General features: G+C 38.5%; 2 protein-coding genes across 13 annotated transcripts in view; one reads left to right on the forward strand and one right to left on the reverse strand.

Annotated features, from left to right (window-relative positions):
- Cryzl1 (crystallin zeta like 1) overlaps positions 1-9,947 on the reverse strand; it is a 32,103-nt gene extending 22,156 nt beyond the window's left edge. Inside the window, exons 1-3 of one of the 4 annotated variants that reach the window (XR_006850699.2) lie at positions 9,647-9,947; positions 2,433-2,504; positions 789-866 (exon numbers count right to left, since the gene is read on the reverse strand). Coding sequence is in view for 3 of the 4 variants with exons in the window: in XM_046439287.2 (XP_046295243.1) it covers positions 789-866; positions 2,433-2,504; positions 9,647-9,745 (249 nt within the window). In the remaining variant the exon portion in view is untranslated. The other 3 variants (XM_046439287.2, XM_046439286.2, XM_046439288.2) reach the window with 3 other exon arrangements.
- A 570-nt stretch (positions 9,948-10,517) lies between these two features.
- Itsn1 (intersectin 1) overlaps positions 10,518-20,145 on the forward strand; it is a 217,902-nt gene continuing 208,274 nt past the window's right edge. For 4 of the 9 annotated variants that reach the window (XM_058577268.1, XM_046438908.2, XM_058577269.1 and 1 more), the window contains exon 1: positions 10,519-10,668. The gene's annotated coding sequence lies outside the window, so the exon portion shown is untranslated. Of the gene's footprint in view, positions 10,669-20,145 lie in introns of all 9 variants that reach the window. The other 5 variants (XR_009226226.1, XM_058577271.1, XM_058577266.1 and 2 more) reach the window with 4 other exon arrangements.

Below are 20,145 nucleotides of genomic sequence, written 5' to 3' on the forward strand. Positions count from 1 at the left end.
TAAAAAACTCAGAAGATGGACTTGTTCTACTTATCACAGCACATTTAACAATAATTTGTTTACCATTTAAATATTTTCCATTTATTTTTATGGTCAATAATGAAAACATAACCTTGGGATGGTGTAAGACTGGAGATATGAGTTTATGAGTGAGAAAGAGAGAGAATTGATAAGAGTACGAACCATATAAAAGTTGTAAACTAGAAATATCACATAATCAATGGTCAACAAACTAATTGATTAGGTTTCTTGCAGGGTGTTATGGTGCACATCTGTAGTCCCACTGCTTTGGGAGGCTGAGGAAGGAGGATCACAAGTTCAAAGCCAGCCTCAGCAAAAGCGAGGTGTTAAGCACTCAGTGAGACCCTGTCTCTAAATAAAATACAAAATAGGGCTGGGGATGTGGCTCAGTGGTCAAGTGCCCCTGAGTTCAATCTCTTGTACCCCCAAAACAAAACAAAAATAAAAATTCATTAGGTTTCTAGTTTCTATTTTTATTGCTATTAAAAAGGTAATTTTCCCCTTAATCAATATGCCTTAGTAATTATAAACTCTCAGTCTTTTGCTAAGTAATTTATAAAATATTCTCATATAGTGATATAAAATAGAAGACCTTCAATCAAACTAGTAATTAATTGTAGTAGAAATACACAAATGTGAATTAAATATTTTTCCTAGATTCAATTTTTCTATGGACAATAATTTCTTGGCACTAAGAAGTCAGTTATCATTATAAATACATTACAAAACTCTGATTTGACTTTTGGCCATAATAAAAGCATCAATACCTTTGTATTTATTTGGCTCAAAGCACAAGCTTTAACTTGGAGTTTCACAAAGTTATCCTCTGTAATAGGAAGATTTTCCTAGAATCAAATGATAGCAAAATATTATTACATATTTTATGAGAACACTCCTTTTTGTTTTAAAATTTTCTTACATAAACAAATTTAAACTGAACCTAAATCTTACGGTTAACCCAATTTTAAAAGCAACAAATAACTACCCAATATTATAGGATAAAAAAAGAATGAAGGAAATTTGGAGATACAATTTATAAAATGCTTTAGAGTTCATATTTTGAAAAGTACTCAGACATCAAAATGGATATGTGTATAGACAATAAACTTAGGTTAACAAAATAAAGCAATAAATTTGTACTTTATTCCAATATAAATCATTTCAAAGCTCAGACCTTCACACTTACAGGGATATCCTTATACTCATACACACATCACATAGCCTTTACTAATTTTTGTAATGTTCTTAATGAAATTCTTTAGCATCATTAACATCTGTCTCAGATATTTTAGCATATTCCATGGAATTAACTATCATATTCCACAGTTAGATAAAACTTCAAAGGCAAAAAATATTCAAAATTCAGGCACTCAATGTCATCCTGTCAATATTATTAAATATGATATGATTGACTCATAATAGCTATGCTGTGGCCCCAAAAGTAAATTACTCGCCTCAATCCCCTCTAGTCTCCTGTCATATATTCAAAATTAGGTCAAAATCTGACAAAAAATAGTTAATGCTACTCCATTACTGTTTCATTTGCCATACACACAATATTATGAGAATATCCTTTTTAAAATCTCAGGTTTAGTATTTAGTAATACTATAAAGATAATCAATAATGTTGATGAATTTGTGAATTGTATTTTCGAACCTAGAGACAATTTGTACCAAGATCCAATCAAACCTTAGACCTTCTTCATGACCTCATGGTAGAAGTCAAAACTATTTTGCGATATGGACTCCTAATCTAAAGGATTTGGAGTTAAAGAGAACAACTAGATTATGTTCACGTTCCAGAAATTCTTATTATTACTGGAAAATGCTGACATATGTACAGTACTTACTTCTCATCCCCAAATTTACAGAGAAATTATTCTGGTTTGGCACAAACCTTTCTAATAATCTTCAATATAGAAATAATTCTACTATTTATGTCTATAAGTTGATCATTTAAATTAGGGAACATTTAAAGTTGAATGAGTGAAGTAACTGGCAAGTTCAGATATTTTTATGGAAAACAATGTTTTTCTTTCTCTTCCATTACACTATACGAATCAAAGTATATTTTGAAGTATGGCTATAATCTAAAAACTTGCTTTGTTGTGGTGTGCAGAGTAAACTGGATTAATTTTTCAACATACAGATGATTAGGTTGTTCTGTCTTCCTAATAACTTTCACATTACTGTCCTAAGGAACTCAATTTTTTTGTAGCAGTTCTTTAAAAAATATAGTTATGCTACAATATGAAGCAGCATTTTTACATTAAGATTAAAGGATAGTGATTTGGGGAGCTTCAATAAAACTTTTGCTTATTTAGTTTCATTCAACTAATAACAGGTCATTTAAGTTAGTCTATAATAAAAGAAAACACATTATATCTTATTTCACTTAATATTTTTATTACCTTTTCTTGAAATACAAATGTTATTTCTCCATTTGTGGAACTCTGTTGAAAATATAAGCCTTTCATAGTCACCTAAAACAAACAAAAAACACACATAACAGAGTCTTCCAGACCAAGTGAAAGCACGAATTGAAAAATAGTGTCGGCAAAGGACAAAATGACAATTATAAATGTAGTCTTCACCCAAGTAAACTTAGATAATAGTTCTTTTATAAAGTGATCAAATAAGAGTTCGTAGCCATCTCTGGGTACATGTCTTACTTAGAATGGGTTCACAATTCAACCTTTCATTCTAAAAGCAAGCATGTTTAACTTTATTCTCCTACTTAAAAAAAGGCTTTACAAGAGCCTGAGAACCAGGTCCAAATTTTCCAAGGTTAAATTTCAAAGGAAAATTAAAAAGGAAAAAGTAGATAGTCAGGACCTTGGGTGAAACTGTGCCTCTAATTCTTCTCTAGCAGTCTATAGAACTTTTAATGGCAGAATTTACATCTATATTCTGTGAATGTTTCTGTTTATTTGTTTGTAGTGTTTGGGATGGAACCCAGGGCCTTGCACATGCTAGGCAAACCGCTTCCATTGACCTATATCCTCAGCCCTGTGTTCTGTGAACTTCTTGAAGCATTTCCAAGGATTCCACAGTTGTTTAATTTTTGTAGTGATCATACTGCAAGACAATTGTTTTGTCAACTTAACAGAAAAATAAAATAAAAAGTATATAGGTTGTTCAATTTTAAAAGTAAATATGCTATGTCACACACACACACTCAAAAAAAAACAACAAAAAAAAACAAAAAACAAAAAACAAAAAACACATGACTTGAAATCCAGAAGCTCCCTTGTGTTCCCTTTCTAGTCACTGCTTTCCTTCCCACTCCTAATGTTTTGAACCTCATAGGAACAAGATTCTTCTCCTTTATGTGTGCTTCATTTCTCTTAATATTATATTTGCAAGTTCACTCAGGCTATTGCTTACAGTTGTAGTCCAGTCATTCCCACTGCTATATATCACTTCAGTGATGAGTAAGTTACTGGCTATCTATTCCACTATGGATAGACATTTGAATTGTTTCGAGTTTGAGGTGCTTGCAAATTGTCCTATTCAGAAAATTCTTGTACATGCTTTTTGTTGAAAGTACTAGTATTGCATTTATTTTTTATATAAGGAAACTACAACTCCCCCAACTCTAAATGGGGACTGAAGTAAAGGAAACTGCATCTTAAAGAGATTAAATTTCAAACATGGGGTCTCACAGAACTAGCTGGTCCAGAAATGGGACACACACCAGGTGTTCCCCCTTCCAAAGTCATTATTTTATTTATTTCTTTTCCAAAATCATTTTAACCATTACAGTATTTAATGCTTTCCCATTGAGCTTCTAACATGAGATATTTAATTTAAAACTACAATACTTCATCCTTTAGGATTGATTATTAAGTACTTCTTGACAGAATTGCCTATATATAATTTCCAGGTTCCAGTGCAAAATTAAAAATGGGGAACATTTCATAAATTATTAAAATTTCAAGTCAGCAATAGCAGAGTACTAAACCAAGCATGGGTCCTTTCGAAGCATGAGGCCCAGTGAGACTGCATAGATGTCAAGCCCATGAAACCAACCCTGGGTGCTGGCATCTTAATGGGTCTACGTGGATGTATATAAAAGAGTTTTTGGAATGTGGATGAGCAATGGCTGCTACTTTCTAGGATGGAATAATCAAACACTGGAACTTAAAAATATGAATATACATTGAATACATATAGAAATTATATAAATAGCATGTGTCAACAAAGTGTATAAAAACAGGACAAGCTAGGTCAAAAGATTGAAATATTCCTACATATTTGGTTACAAAAGGTGTTTGTGTCAATGAGTTTGTTGAGGGGTGGGGGGAAGGAGAGGGGAATAACCTAAGCATGCTTTTTTTTGAAAGTACTAGTATTGCATTTATTTTTTATATAAGGAAACTACAACTCCCCCAACTCTAAATGGGGACTGAAGTAATATAGCATATATTCCCTATATTAATTCTAACTGTTTCAGCCTAGTTTTCAAGGCTCTCTAAAAGCCATTCCCACTCTTCCCACAATTTTCCAACACACACCTGTTTGATCAAGACAGTGTAACTCCACACCATATGGTTACCCCATCTCAGGGCTTCCAAGCATGGCCTGTTCTCTGAAACACTGCTGTACTAACTGCAGATTCTGCCAAGCACATAAAACTCAAGTCCTACGCTCTTTCTGGAATCACCTTCAGTGACAGTCAATCTACCCCATCTGTTCCATGATCCTAGAGTTTGTTATATACTAACAAACAAAACTTTGTTTTATTAACTTATTAACTAATGGACTTTTCCTGCTATTGCCTGAGTGAATCAATACCCATTGTTTTTAAGTAAATAAATCCTTGTTCCTCATTAGTCTGGAGGTATTCAGGTTGCCTTTTGCAGAAACAGAACAATTACATATCAACATCTTGATTTCAACCCATCTCCCTTTGTGATTCTGGAAGCCACTGTTTTCTCTGCCCATTAAATCTTAAAACATATGGCATGGCTCCCAGATCAGCAATCATGGATCTGATACTATGCCCCAATTTCGTGTTAAATACTTCTTACAAATCAGCTGAATATTGGCCTAGCTGGTGGGGAAAAAAAAAAAAAAAGATTAGTTGATACAATGAAGAGCTGTGGGCTGGGGTTGTAGCTCAGAGGTAGAGTGCTCACCTACCATGCGTGAGGCACTGGGTTCGATCCTCGGCACCACATAAAAATAAAATAAAGATATTAAAAAAAAAAAAAGAGTTGTGTGGCAGAATGGGGATGTTGGTTAGAGACAGAGTGCTTGCCTAGCATTCATGAGGCCCTGGGTTTGATCCCAGCACCAACCAACCAACCAACCAACAAACAAACAACAAAACCCCCCCCCAAAAAGCCAAAGCAAAGAAAAAAAATTAGAACTGCTATGTGGGCTCAAAACAATACAGTAAGTTACAAAGTGAAGAGAGGCATTTTTACAAAAGTGAAGAGGAACATTAAGAAAGTATTAATTCTTTGTTTTGCAACCCCCCCAAAAGGAATACTGAATTCCTAGTTCTAAGAAAATGGTAGGGGGGTGACAGTCAAGGCCCACAAGGTTTCTTAGGCACTAGTCTCAATTAAATGGGACATTGAGTTTTTTATGTAATAAAACGTTTTCTGAATTTAAAGATATTTGTAGGGGCTGGGGCTATAGCTCAGTAGCAAAGTGTTTGCCTAGCATGTGTAAGGCAATGGGTTGGATCCTTAGCAATACATAAAAATAAACAACAACAACAAAAAAGGCATGCTGTCCATCTACAACTACCAAAGTCAAAAAAACAACAAAAAAAGATCTGCACACATGAAATCAATGCACAGTTTACAGAATAAAAATAGAAATTACTTTTCATGACATTTCTAACAAAGTCATGTAATTTCAAAATTATATGTTCTAATATAAATTTTGCTAAATTGGAAGTCCTGTGTGTAGGGCTGGGATTGAACCTAGGGTCTCATGTAATGCTAGGCACAGAACAATATATAACTTTTTTTTTCTTTTCTTGGTATTAAGGATTGAACCCAGGGGAACTTTACCACTAAGCAACATGACCAGGCCTTTTTATTTTGAGACAGGGTCTTTCTAATTTGCTGAGGTTGGCCTAGAACTTGTGATCTTCCTGTCTCAGCCTCCTGAGTCTTTGGGATTATAAGCATGGGCCACCTAGCTTGGATTGTTATATTTTGAACTTCTGGGAAAATGTAATATGATATTGTTTTAATGATGTTCTTAATAATCTGAAATTTTTTCATATATATCCATATATCAGAAAAAGAAATATGAGTAACCACATGCCCAAATATTTGGCTAAAAATATGGAAAGTGTAATCAAAGTAACTATCTGGAGATTTGGTTCAAATACCATACTGTGCAGGCTGTGGAGGATGGCAGTGCTAACCAAATCCAGAAAGGCCAGCTGAGCTTCACGAGGGAGGTAGATATATGATCCTAATAGTCTACATCATATACACAAGAGTCACTAAAAATTTGTGTACCCTAAGGACATTGGAAATACACAGGTATTTTGTTGTAAACAATTGCACTGCTTTTCTGTGCCTGTTGGGTACAGGAGATACTGAGATAGGTACTTACACTTGGCTAAACCTTAGAAATCAAGTCTAGCAAATATAGTCACATATGGATATAGTCACAGGGGCTTCAAAATGAGGGTTCAAGCATCAGGTAAGTGGAGCAGCAGGATCATCAGATGACTGTTAAGGTTTCTTCTAATTATGACAATATAGATTTCTATAAATATTTTCAAGACATACTCAACTAACTTTATGCATATGTAGCATAATCCCTACATTTCATGCAAACTGAGAACTAAAGATAGCTGGAGAAGCATAAAAAAATAAAAAAAAAAATTTGATACAGCCTTTAGTCAGAAGCAAAAAAAAAAAAGAAAGAAAGGAAGGAAGTATTTGCTTGGAAGTGTCACATTGTTACTTAAATATTCAATAAGGGGCAGGGGTTGTGGCTCAGTGGTAGTGTGCTTGCCTAGCATGCGTGAGGCACTGGGTTCGATTCTCAGCACCACACACAAATAAATAAAATAAAGGTCCATCAACAACTGAAAGAAATTTAAAAAAAAATTTCAATATGTCGTTTCCACACTGAGCAGCAAGGCATCCAACTAAGATCATTTTGGATCCCTAAAGAATTTTAAAATATTTCCCCTCATTCCATGAGAGCTTTACTTGGATTATGGGTCAATGCACAGAATATATTTTACTTAAGGACATTGGCAAAAGCCATGAGTATACAGATATCTTGAGTAAACAGTTGCATTGCTTTGCTGTGCCTGTTTGGCACAGGAGATACTGAAATAGATTCTAGGATTTCCTATAGGAGGCATTCCCTTTCTAATGCCATTAGCATGTAGGGAATGATTGAGATGGTGATTATCCAAAGGTTGGAAACCTCTGGACTAGTTATTATTCAATGAAGGCCAATTAATAGTACAATTTAGGACAACTGAAACTTAAAATTTCATTACATTTCTTGAATTTGCATCACCTTTCCCACATTGTGCTACTGGGAAAAAAATAGAGTCAATGGTGTAATGAATGGAATGTCCCCTTTTAAACTGGCTATATGACATGATATTGGGACAATGCGGGTAGAGATGGGTAGAGATGAGGGAGACAGTCAATTGAGGAATCTTCCCTAATTTCTTATAACACTTTCTCCTTCCTGTCTGGTACAAAATCTTTACCTACTAATAGCATTACAATCTTAAGGCTTACTTTTCAATTCATTATAGGGTCCTGAAATAATTTCTTGGTTTAAAGGCAAACATGAATTGGTAATTTTGATTAAATATTAAAAAATTCAAAATTAAGAGCAAATAATCTCATGGAATGTATCATAATATATAAAAATGAAAGAAAATTATTTTGTGAAGTACCATATTTTAACACGTGTGAGTATGTGTACTCTTGTTCTTGTACTCAAGGCTTTCCTTAGCTCAATGTAGCACTATTTATTGGATTCACAAAAGGCATAAAGTTGTCCTTGAAACAGTCTAAGAGCAGTTCTTAATAAGAGGAAAACATTCATTTTTATCACTCAAAAAAAAAAAATTCACCACAAACAAAAACAGAAAACACTGTCACAGTGAAGCAATTTATGAATTCCCAAGCTTTCCCACCTTCCTTCTTCAGGGAGGTACACCAATTAATCAAAAGCCATTACTGCCCAGGGTCCAGTACTGGTCCAGAGGTCTAAATCTCCTTCAGGATTTCAACTCTCATTCTTAAATACAGAACTTTGATTGAAATGCCCAGCATGGAGAATAGTAAAACTATCAAACTCTATTTCACTGCAAATGTCAGGCAGTTTGACTTTTTATGGGGAATTCATATTTCAAATTTGAACATATCATCCTCTGCCACAGCTGGAGCAGAAGTATCAATGAAGTGAAAACAAAAGGTAATACTTTTACTTTGCAGTGGATGATGGATAAAATTTAGAAGTCCTAAATGACACTGCTTTGAATTCTTAGTAACCTCTGAGAGTTGCTGCAAGGATTAAATACAGTAATCTATGCAAAGCACTTGACTTGGCTTCAACAAATGTTAATTACCTTTATTATTTCTTTAAGTTGGGCAGAGAACCTCTAAAGTAGTTCTGAAACCCAGAGCAGCAAAGGCTTGTTCACATGCAACAATTCTAATTTCTACAATAGTCCATTCTATCATTTGGCTCTATATTGTAGATGGTAGAACAGCAGCCAATAGCTACAGGTGGCTATTGAGCACTTGAACTGTGTGTATTCAAAATTGATACGTACTGTTAAGTGTAAAGTGCATATTAAATTTGGAAGACTCAATATGAAAAAAAACACAATCTCTTTTTATTTTTTTTTTGATTTTTTTCATTGAAATAATTTTGAATATATTGGGTTAAATGAAACCTAAAATTCATGTTTCGTTTCACTTTTTAAATGTTGCCACAAGGAAAATCCTAAGTAGATCGAATTATCTTCATAGTGGTCAGAGGTGACGTAGAATCTTGCTAACGAGGACTAGTAGCACCTGGGAGCTGGTTGTAAATGTAGGTCCTTAGGGCGAGACATACAGAATCAGCATCTGCATATGAACGTGATCCTATGATTGTTCCCATGTGTCTCTCCTGTGTATTCCGCTATTTAGTTTAATGAAGAGGACAAATCTGGCCCTAAGGTCACATAAATAAGAATACCCTTGCTCTAGGTAATTGCTTACTGAAAAACGAAAGTCTACAGGAAGCAAGCAAAGGCAGAAGAGTAATGAAGCAAGAAACTCAAATATAGGAACAAAAAGAAGTGGAAGAAACAAAATTCAAACTGGGAGATACAGCTGGAAGAGAACTTCCAGACCTTCGCCTCCACAAATGTGAAGGAAGATGTAAACTAAGCCAAAATCTACAATCAAGACCTGCAAAGCGCAAGGAAGCTGCCAGTCAAATTTAGTCTTACCCGCCCCTCAGTAGCCTCAGCTAAGGTAGGCCAGAGCCCGAGTGAGTCCAAGGCTGGGGAGCTTCACGAACCACCAGCTCTCCCAGGGTTACACTGTTCCTCGGGATGTCTCTCCATCTTCCGCCCACAGTCCCTTTTCTCCAGACACATAACATGCTTCCCGGGGCTCACCTGCCTCCAAGCAGCCCCAACTGCCAGCGCCTTCGCCACCGCCACCTTCCAGTCTTTCTGCAGGGAACCCGCCCCCTCGAAATCAGATGGTACTCCCATTGGTCCGACAGTTCGTCACTCCTGCAGGGCGGGGCCGGGCTCCAGGAGGCTGTAGAAAACGCCATAGCAACCAAACTCGGAACTACAACTCCCAGCATGCTCCAAAAGGGGCGAAGCGAGGTACCGCCCCATGGGCTACCAATAAATGGGCGAAGTTGAAGTCGCCCGGATGGGTTCCGTTTTATGCAAATCTAAGTTAAAGCCACACCCTTCCTCATTCCAACTGAGCCCCCCTACTACACCCTCCTCGGGCTGTACCCTGACTCCCTTTTCTTCTCCACTACATACTTTCCGGTAAAACCTTACGTAATTTAGTTGAATGCATCGTAGCCATTGTTTCGCACGGCAGCGAGCAGATGCACCAAATGGTGGAAGAAAATCTCCATAAATCCTAGACCCGAAACCTTTGGTTACGCCTTTGTGGGAGGAGGGGCAGGAGAGGAGGAAGAGGTTTTTCTCTCCGAGCCTGTTGATTGGCTTATCTGTGTGTCATTCCGTACTCCTCCATTTTTCTTCAGCTCTCTCTCCTAGCATCCTCCGGTGGGCAGGGCCAGCGGTAGGGGGCGGTGAGGAGGTGTGGTCATCTTCTTTCGATTGGCAGACGGTTGTGACCACCTATCTGTGGGCGGAGACCGAGGGGTGGATGGGGGCGGAGGAGGCTACGGAGGGAGATGAGGAGATAGGCGGGAGCGAGGGAGGGAGCGAAGGAGGTAGAGAGGAGTGGAGGAGCGTAGGGAGGGAGCGCAGCTTGGTTGCTCCGTAGTACGGCGGCTCGCGAGGGAGACTCCCGAGCGGGCTCCGGGACGGGCGGGCAGGCGGGCGGGGATGGTGTGCGGGGCTGCGGCTCCTGCGTCCCTCCCAACAGCGTGTGAGCTGCACTGATTTGTGCCTGGGGCGGCAGCGCGGACCCGCCCGGAGATGAGGTGAGGAGCGGGCTGACGGCGGCGGCCTGGGCTGTGGGAGGTGGCGCGGGGGCGGGGGTCGGCGCGGGGGTCGGCGCGATGGCCGCCCGGGGCGCTGGTCCCGCTGCTCCTCGCGCGTCCCTCCGGCCGCCCTTCACCCTGTGCGGCGCACGCGGGAGGCGCGGCAGCGGCCGCCGGTCCACCTCGTCCTCCTCATCCTCCCGGGAGCTGCGGCTGGGGGCCGGCTGGCCGGCAGCGAGAGGCCGGGCTCCCGCGGCGGGGCCTGGGAGTGGCGGCAGCGGGACGGGCTTGGGGTTGAATGGGCGTCCGCAGCCCTGGTCTGGCAAGCTGGCTCCCTCCTTAGGGGGCATCGCGGTCGGGCGTTCCTTCCAGAGCTGACCTCGCTGCCCTCGGCCGCCGGAGGGTGGCGGGCCGGCCCAGCCTCACCAGCTTCCCGGGAACCCGAGCTCGCCGGGAGCAGCCTCGCGCCTCCCGCCTGTCGTGTCTCCCGCCGCCCCCCCACCCCGGCCTGGACTCCCCGGCTCATCCTTTTTTCTTTTCTCTGGCGTGCCTGCAAAATCCTGTCAGTGAAGGGCAGTCAATGCCGTCTGGCCCTAAGGGGTGCTGCCGGGACTGCCTCTGATGGTATTTAACAGAAAACGGCTCCCTTGGCAGTGTGAGCGCGTCCCTCGGAGTCTGCGGCTTCTCCTTCCCTCCCTTACTCGCGGACTCAGGTTTCTGGTATGGACCCACGGCACAATTGCGGCCACTTCTTGCTTGGACGAGGAAATGTAATCCGAATTTCCAGAAAAAGGAAAGCAGCGAGGAATGGGTTGCACCTCCCCTTACTTCTGTTTGCTTTTGGATTAGAAGACAACTTCTGGATTACCTTTCCTATGGTCAATCTTTTGTGTGATTCAGACTAAATGAAGAAATAGATTAGCAATTTCTCGATTGATAGGTTCTTGAATATGAAAGTTTCCTTTCGAACTTTGCCATCATTAGTGCTATTTAGAAAACAGAACCAACCTGAAAATTTAAATGTACTCAGCTCTGGCTAGATGCGGTTCTTTGTGCTTATCTGTTAGCATCCTTCTCTTGGCTGTTTCTGTGGTCAAAAACGTAGAGATAATAAAGACAAGTCCAATAAAAGTATAGATAATAAAAACAAATATCATACAAATGCATCTGGTAAATCTCAATTCTGTCATTGGATAGGCAGATTTACTAATCCCATTAAACGGATGAAGAGAAAGGCTCAGAGTTAATGCATGGATTATGTAGTGGACAGGACGTGAGGGCAGGAACTGGGGCCAGGAGCCAGCAGTCCAGCTAGTTTGCATGGTCCCACTCTAAACCCCCCAAATAGGAGGAATGTATTTTTGGGATACCTTTATTTTTAGATGACTAGGCTTGAGAGTGAAGTAGCTTTATTACTCTTCATAGTTGTTATGTCTGTTTGTCTGTCTCTGAGAACAAAATACTGTGTTTTGCTTAACAAAATTTTCATTAGTTTTCTTGAAACATTTATGTGGTTTTCATGGGAGTTGACCTATATGAAAAATGTTCAAAAATAAAAATTTGGGGTCTGGGGTTGTAGCTTAGCAGTAGAACACTTGCCTTGCACGTGTGAGGCACTGAGTTTAAACCTCTGTACCACATAAAAATAAATAACTAAAGGCATTGCGTCCATCTGGAACTAAAAAAAATGAAAAAAAGAAGTGAAAATTCTGCAGGAGTTTATAAAGAACTCAGGAACTTTTAAGTGATCTAAATTAAGAAATGAAGAATAGGGTGATTGGGTTAAAAATCTTTCAAACACCTGTAAGTAACCCAATAAGGAGCCTTTCCGATAGTACATTAAAAAAAAAAAGTATTTCTTTAAGAACGTATTGCTGAGGAGCATAGTACTTTTACAAAACTCTATTATTATTCTGCCTGAGTAAGAGAGGAAATGAACACATTTTTAATGTACTTTGGAACCCTCTGGATTGGTCAGATACTAAGCATTGTGAAATAGGGCATAAAATGAGTGGTACCAAGTTAGTTCCATGAAATGTTTGTCCATGTTAGCATTTTTTTTTCCAGTGACTGGCAATTTCCTTTTTCTTAATGCTTATCTCTAGTATTGGTAGTAGAATTCTGCATAAATTTTATCTTTTCCCTAGATGTCTAGATTGAGGCACACCCTCAAAGCTATTATGAGATTAAGAGGGAGGTGCTGGCAGATTCCTCCACTCATACTCATTTCTCCACCCCACCCCCCCTTTTGGTGATGCTGGGGATTGACCAGGAGCTGGAGCATGCTAAGTAGTGCTTTGCCACTGTGCTACCCCTGTCCTCCAGACTTATCAAATTTGCTAAATTGTGAGTTTTAGAGAATTAGTTATATAAAGATTGGGTTGTATCACTCAGATTCCACTGCCGCAGAGCTGTTCTCTTTTGAATGGCCATTCCCTCCTAAATGACTCCACTTACAAGGTTGGGTTTCTCAAAGTCTGGGCTTCGTATCTCTTCCATCTGCACTAACTTGGGAAAAATGAAGTTTTCTTTCACCTCAGCTCAGACAGCCAGAGATGGGGCTCTGGAATCAGTATTTTCAGCAAGTTTTCCATGAACTTCTGAGCAGTAAAGTTGGAGAACCACTGGTATTGTGCTTCCTGTTTACTGAGTATCCCCTAGGACCAGCTCCTGAAGTAGATAACAAGTTTTTCAAGTGGCAGAATAAGTTTTATACCCTAGGCTGCTAATAAAAAGTCTATGACCTTAAAATGAGTAATTGTACTTTCATGTATGTTTCAGAAGGGCAGAGACCAGTTCACTCTGATATGCCTGGTGCCTGGAGGAACTCAATTAAATATTTGTTGAGTGAATGATTGAACTACATTGCAATGAGGCCAGTTTTTTACACTTTTACTTGTCAAATTAATTGCATCACTTAGCAGTCACTAAGTTTTATAAATTAGGAGCAACAAGAACTATATCCCAGTTATTTCTTTAACTTTAGTTAGTGTTGAAAGGAGAGAGTCTCCTTGGCATGGAGTGTTCAAGGTGATATGCTAGGAAGAAGACTAAGCAAAATATTTATTTAGGTACTCAAAACATAAATTTAAGTTACAGTGTGGTGGTAAATCATTTATTATCATTATATTGCATTCCATTTTGTAAACCATGATAATCCCAACTTCTTACTATAAAAATTAGTTTGCAGGAAATAGGTAATTGGTGTGTTTTCTAACTTAAAATATGACCTTTACACCCCCTTTTCAGAGTCTACCATAGGATCCCATAAATAACAAGTGGTTATATAGTTGGGGTTGGAGAGTTCAGAGCACAAACTGTGGAGAATGTTGGATTTGATTACACATTCAGTGACTTTGATCAAGTCACATAACTTCTTCATGCCTCAGTTTTTTCAGCTGAAAATGGGAGTAGTAGTGAAATTTAAATACTACTAAACACATACATAAATTCTTAAGACATATCCAGTGAATAAATGGTAATTAACATTGGTCATAAAGAATTGGGTTATATGAAAATATATAAAATTTAAAAGCTAACCCATTTAATTTTTGCACTATTGTACTTTAGGGTAGTAATAGAAATTCATTGCTTTAAAATGAAATCCCTTGGGCTGGGGTTGTATCTCAGTGATAGATCATTCACCTAGCACTTTCAAGGCCCTGGGTTCGATCCTCAGTGCCACATAAAAATAAATAAATAAAATGAAGGTATTGTGTCCAATTACAGCTAAAAAAAATAATATTTTAAAAAAGTGAAATCCCTTGCTGATTTCTAGGTACTAGACAGTAAAAAATTGGTACTTTAAAAAATTGGATTACTAAACTAGACGTTAAATTCATTACCTCAGTATGTGTCTCATCTGATTTTTTATTTTTGTATATTCATGTGGCTGTTCATACACAACTTTTAGTAACCTATGGTTGTTTTCTAACCTGTCTTTATTTTTATAACATCTTACAAATGTCTTTCCATATCTGTGTTGTTTTAATAACTGAATAATATTCCATTTTATGGATCTACAAGAATTTAACCAATTTATTTTTATTAGACGTTAGTTGCCACCCCTACCCTGCCCATTATCAGTAACTTTGCAATGATTAGGCTATATGCACACACAGATCTCTCTCTCTCTCTCTCTCTCTCTCTCTCTCTCTGTACTGGAGATTGAACCCAGGATCTCACACATGCTAGGCAAGCACTCTGCCACTGAGCTACATCCCCAGCCCTTACATGTCTCTGTATACCTTTGAGATTTTTTTTTCCCTCAGATAGGTTTCTAGAAGTGGAATTGTTGGTTCAAAGGATATACTATACCTTAAAAATTTTTGATACATATTTCCATCTGCCATTTAGAAAGGTTGTAGCAATTTACACTCTTGCAGTGGTATATGAATGTTCCAGTCTTCATCCTCTCCAAACCCCTTTTTGGAATGACTTAACCAGTACTACAAATCTAGTGAATATTTTCCTTTAGGAAGAAGAATGGCTTTTTAGTAGAGCCTGCTTGATAGGGGGATTTGGAAACTCAGAAAATTCATGTACCTGTAATAGTGATAGCTAGTATCTATCAAGGCCCCCCCCACTTTTTTTTTTTTTTTTTTTTTGTGGTGGTGCTGGGGATTGAACCCAGGGCCTTATACATGCCAGGCAAATACTCAACCAACTGAGCTATATCTCCATCCCCTGTCAAGTCCTTTTGCAACATTTATTTGCATTAAATTCATTGAATCTTCATGAAATCTCAGTTTTACAGATGAATATGTCTTGAAATCTGAGATATCACCAGTTAAGTAAATTAGTGGACCAGCTAGTGGCTGAGGAGATTTTTGACTGTAGAGTCTAAACTTTTAGTTTATTTTCTGAACCTATTTTATACGCATTTGGGTACTTTTTTTTACAGTCTTGATTTTTTGTTATGGAGTAACTTAGTGGTTCCCTGGGGTATACTAATGTATGGTGTGTGTGTGTGTGTATATTATATATTATATGTATTATACACTAATATAATGTACATATTCATCATAGAAATTGAATGCCTCTCAAAGAGTGATGAAGAGTCAGGTAGGTTGGCTTACATATGAGCCTTGTCCTCAAATGAGCATTCACCCCTCAAAGCAGTCTTTTTATCTTTTATTCTGTAGTGGTTTTCCTAAAGTCCCCCTTTTTGAAAAACAGGGTTATTGGCATAAGAGAAGACTAGTGAAGTTTGAAAACACAGTTTACTTGGGTGTGAATTTATACTGGGAACACAAGGCTATAGAAGTATGATAAGGGGGACAGATGGGAGCCTGTCCAGACATTTCCGTGTTGGCCGGTGTGGAGATTTGAAGTGACTGGTGAATATTCACTCCAGGAACACGAAGGTCTCATGGATCCCTGGCAAAAACCTTTCTACTAATAAATGTGATGGTAGAATATCATTAAAGTTCTGTTGCTAAGGTTTGTAGCCCCCTACAAAAGTGAATTTGAATTCAGCTTTTAACCTTTTCCCTAATAGAATTAATGATGGGTGGCTTGCCTTTTAGCTTATTGCCTGAAGAGAATGTTGGTGAAATTGTTTTGGCTTCTGCTGTCTGGCCAGATTTTGTCTCTTCTCTCTATGACTGTCATTGCTCAGTTGTCCGCTAGTCACCAAAACCCATTCTTGTTGTTTGGTGCAGGGCCTCGTGTAGACAGTGTGTGAGTGGTAATGAGTACATTTCACTCTTCCTAGGATGGTTCCAAAGCCTACCCAGATTCTCACACTCAGTGATAACGTTCACGCTCTGTGAGGGTTCACATGCTCAATACTCAGAGTTGAACTGAGGGATGTGACAGAGTTTTGGATTCAAATGAACTTGAATGTGAAAATAACAAGGTTGTAGTGGGTGGCCAAAGTTGTATCCTTGGTGGTTATAATTAAACATACGCTTAATACAGAAGGACCATGCTTTTGATTCTCTGTTGCTCTGGTGAGCATTTGTTTTGCTCCTGCTCCTCCTTGCATTTTGTCTGCAAGTCCTTTTGGTCTCTGGGGGCATGCATTTGTAAGTTGGGATACTGCTCGTGGAAATGGACAAAGTCAACTGACTTCAGTGCTATGATATAACCAATCCACTTAAGGAGGACACTGGTTCTTACGATATAAACATTGAAACAAGCTGGATGCCACACCTGTAAACTCGGCAACTTGGGAGATTATAAATTTGAGGCCAGCCTTGGAAAAAGACTGAGGATGTATCTCAGTGGTAGAGTGCCACTGGGTTCAATTCCCATTGCTTCAAAATCAAAAACAATGCTGAAACAAGATGCTGTTGTAGCTGTTAATTGTGTGTATATATGTATGTGTCCGTTGTGTATATCTGTGAACCTGTGTGTGCAGGGCTAACTACTTCTTTTCAAGGGAGATTTCCTGAATAGTTTTATTGTTCTAAGGAGTGTAATGTATTGTGTTAATAAGCCACTGTATAAACATACATCATTCCTATGCATCATCAGTAATAAGAGGCTGCTTATTGAGGATCCAGTGTTTTATAAAAACCAATTCATTTCTGTTCTAAACTTAAGATAGGTTTTAAAAGTAAGTAATCTTTCAGATTCTGAAATTATCTGAAACTCAATTTCCCATTCCTGCAGAATTGGAGTATTGCATTTTGACTACTGACATAAATGCTATTTACTGGTAATGAGAGAAACCTTGAAAAACTGACCAAAAATTTAGTGCCATTCTTGGGATATAGCACGTTTGAATGAACAATAATTCTCTGTTTTTCTTTTCTTCACTTAATAATGAATAATTTTAAACAGAACAAGTAAATGATAATAAGTGTTGTAGGTAGTACTGTTTATTACACTTAATTACAGTTGTTGTTTTAATTTTCTTTAAATGAACAGAAAAATTGAGGAAGAAGAAAGTGATTAGAGGGGTTGCTGCATGAGGACAGGGAGTATGGTCTTTATTGTTCCTGGTCTTATCTTCAGGACCTAGAACAGTGCTCATAACAAGGAGGACTCTCAACAGTCATTTTGTTGGTGAGTGGCAAGAACACAGTTTGAGGACTGGAAAGTCTGGAGGCCAGAGAGGCTGAATGATTGCAGTGAGTGAGGAAGAGACAGGTGAGGAATAAAGGAAAGAGGGCCAGCTGGGACTTCTTTCAGAGTTAGTTCCCTGAAAGAGGAAGTAAATGGAAGTTTAAGAAGGCAGTCCCATGATTTGCCTTTTTTAGAAAACTCCCTCTGATGTCACGTGGGAACTAGGAGGGCAAGAGAGAAGCATTGAGTTGGCTCCCCTTGTGACTCCCAACCTGTGAATGTTGACATTTCTACCTAGCCTTGGGCTTTATGACGAAAATAATATGATTTACTTCTAGGAATGTCCTAAATGGTGTGATATGGATGGTGTGTGGTCTGTAGAAACTCTTCAAAGTTCCCTGAAAGAGACCCTCATAAGACCTTAACTTATCATGTTTCAACGTACGAGTTTTTCACTTTGCAGTGGTGCTAAAGCAATATACATTTGGAACAAAAAGTACTTCAAATTGTGATTTTTGCTTTTCCCCCCAGACTAGTGAGATGCAGTCACATCCTTTCTCAAGATGCTGCTGGGTAGTGGCAGTGAGCTGCAGATCCCAGTGGGTCATTTGATCACAAGGGGAAACAACCTGTGTACTCTATAGTGTGATGTGTTGCTAAGCTTTGATGTCCCCGTAGTTTTGGGAGATTAAATGCATTTTAAAAAATTTACTTATTTTTTTATGTGGTGCTGAGGATCGATCCCAGGGCCTTGCATGTGCCAGGCGAGCGCTCTACTGCTGAGCCATAACCCCAGCCCCTTAAATGCATTTTTTTATTTAGCGTATTTCCAATTTACTATGGGTTTATTGGGAAGTAAACCAATTATCAATTGGTTAGATTGATAATAGCTTAGAGGAGCATCTGTGCTATTATTATTTACCAAATAAATAATAAGTAAGGTAAAGGTCAAGAATTGTTTAACTTTATGAACATTAAGTTAATTGAGGATATAAGTATCAGTTGCTGGTAGGAGAGATTTTCTCTGCTTTTTTTCTTAGTGAAAGAAACTTTAAATGAATGCAGAAGAATCCTTCAAATAGCTATTTTGTGAATTGGAGATCATGGGGTGATGTTTTGTAAAATACTGTGACTGTCCAAACTGGAGTTTTTAGTATTGAAGCGGGAGGGAAGTTCTACAGTAATTGTAACATTACATTACTTCTTAGTTCAGTTAATTTTCTGTTATCAGTAGTCATTATGATATTACAAGATGAGGAGATATTATAGTTGTGATTTAGTAACTAAAAAAAATGTTTTTTTTTTCCTTAAAAGCAATACATGTTTATTGAAGAAAACTTTTGAAAATATAGATAAGAAGACAGAAAGCCTACCCAGAATCTCACACTCAGTGATAATGTTCACACTCTGTGTGGGTTCACATGCTCACATTACCCAGGAGGTACCCAGTGTGAGCTGCTCAGGCTGGGAGACATGAAAGTCAGTAAGGGACTGTGGGCACTTAAGGTAGTTCATCAGTGGGCAGCCCAGGGCTAGTCCACCCATTTCTTTGTGACCCAGGGAGTATGCATCCTGGTATTACTACATTTTCTAGTTCTTCAAGAACACCTTGAAATCTAGAAGTGTGGGTTTAACACAAATCTCCCAATTTATATACTAGCAGTCAAACAAAGCCTACCTGAGGGCTGAATTCAATCTTTGTTGGCATTTCCAGCCTTCTGTGACACATTGTCTTATATTTAATCAGTCACTTATTGATGGACATCTTTTTGCTTTAATAAAGACAGGTGAAATCCTTGGGACAGAAGATATGCTTCCAAAGCCCTAAAAACATGCAGCTTTCCCTCTGTAGGTTGAGATGCACCTGTATCCTGTTCTGCTGCCAGTACTGGGTAAAACCCTTTCAAAAATTCTGAGCGAGTGTTGTTTTGTTTTTGATTTGCTTTTTGTATTTCCAATGACTGAATATTTCTAGAATGCTTACTGACCACAATTTTGCTAGAACTCTCCAGTAGTATTTTGGTTCATGTATCCAATGTTTTTCCACCTTTTTAATACCAGATAATACTAGTGTTATATTAGTACTACTAAGTAGTGCTAATTGTGGGTACCATTCCACAAAACCAAAGGAATCAGTATCTTGGAAACAGTAACCCATTTGGAGTATGATGGGGAAGTTCTCTGAGTGTAGTGGATGGTTCAGTGAATCTTTGTGCACCCTGTGCACCTGGCATTATTGTTCTAGGTGTCCAGTCTGACCAAGACAGAATCTCAACCCCCTGAGACCATATTCTTTTTTCATTTCTCTTGGGTTTTCATGTTGAAAATTATATTTCTTAAAGACCATTTTCATTTCAAGAATTTATTGTTGAAAAACATGTTTTTTGAAAATGCTTGGGATAGAACCCAGGGTCTTGTACATGCTAGGCAAGCACTCTGTTGTTGAGCTATATCCCAAACTGT

This window comes from Marmota monax, unplaced genomic scaffold (genome assembly GCF_021218885.2).
Source record: "Marmota monax isolate L192 unplaced genomic scaffold, Marmota_monax_Labrador192_F-V1.1 WCK01_AAM20220418_F8-fsc00125, whole genome shotgun sequence".
Classification (NCBI taxonomy): domain Eukaryota; kingdom Metazoa; phylum Chordata; class Mammalia; order Rodentia; family Sciuridae; genus Marmota; species Marmota monax.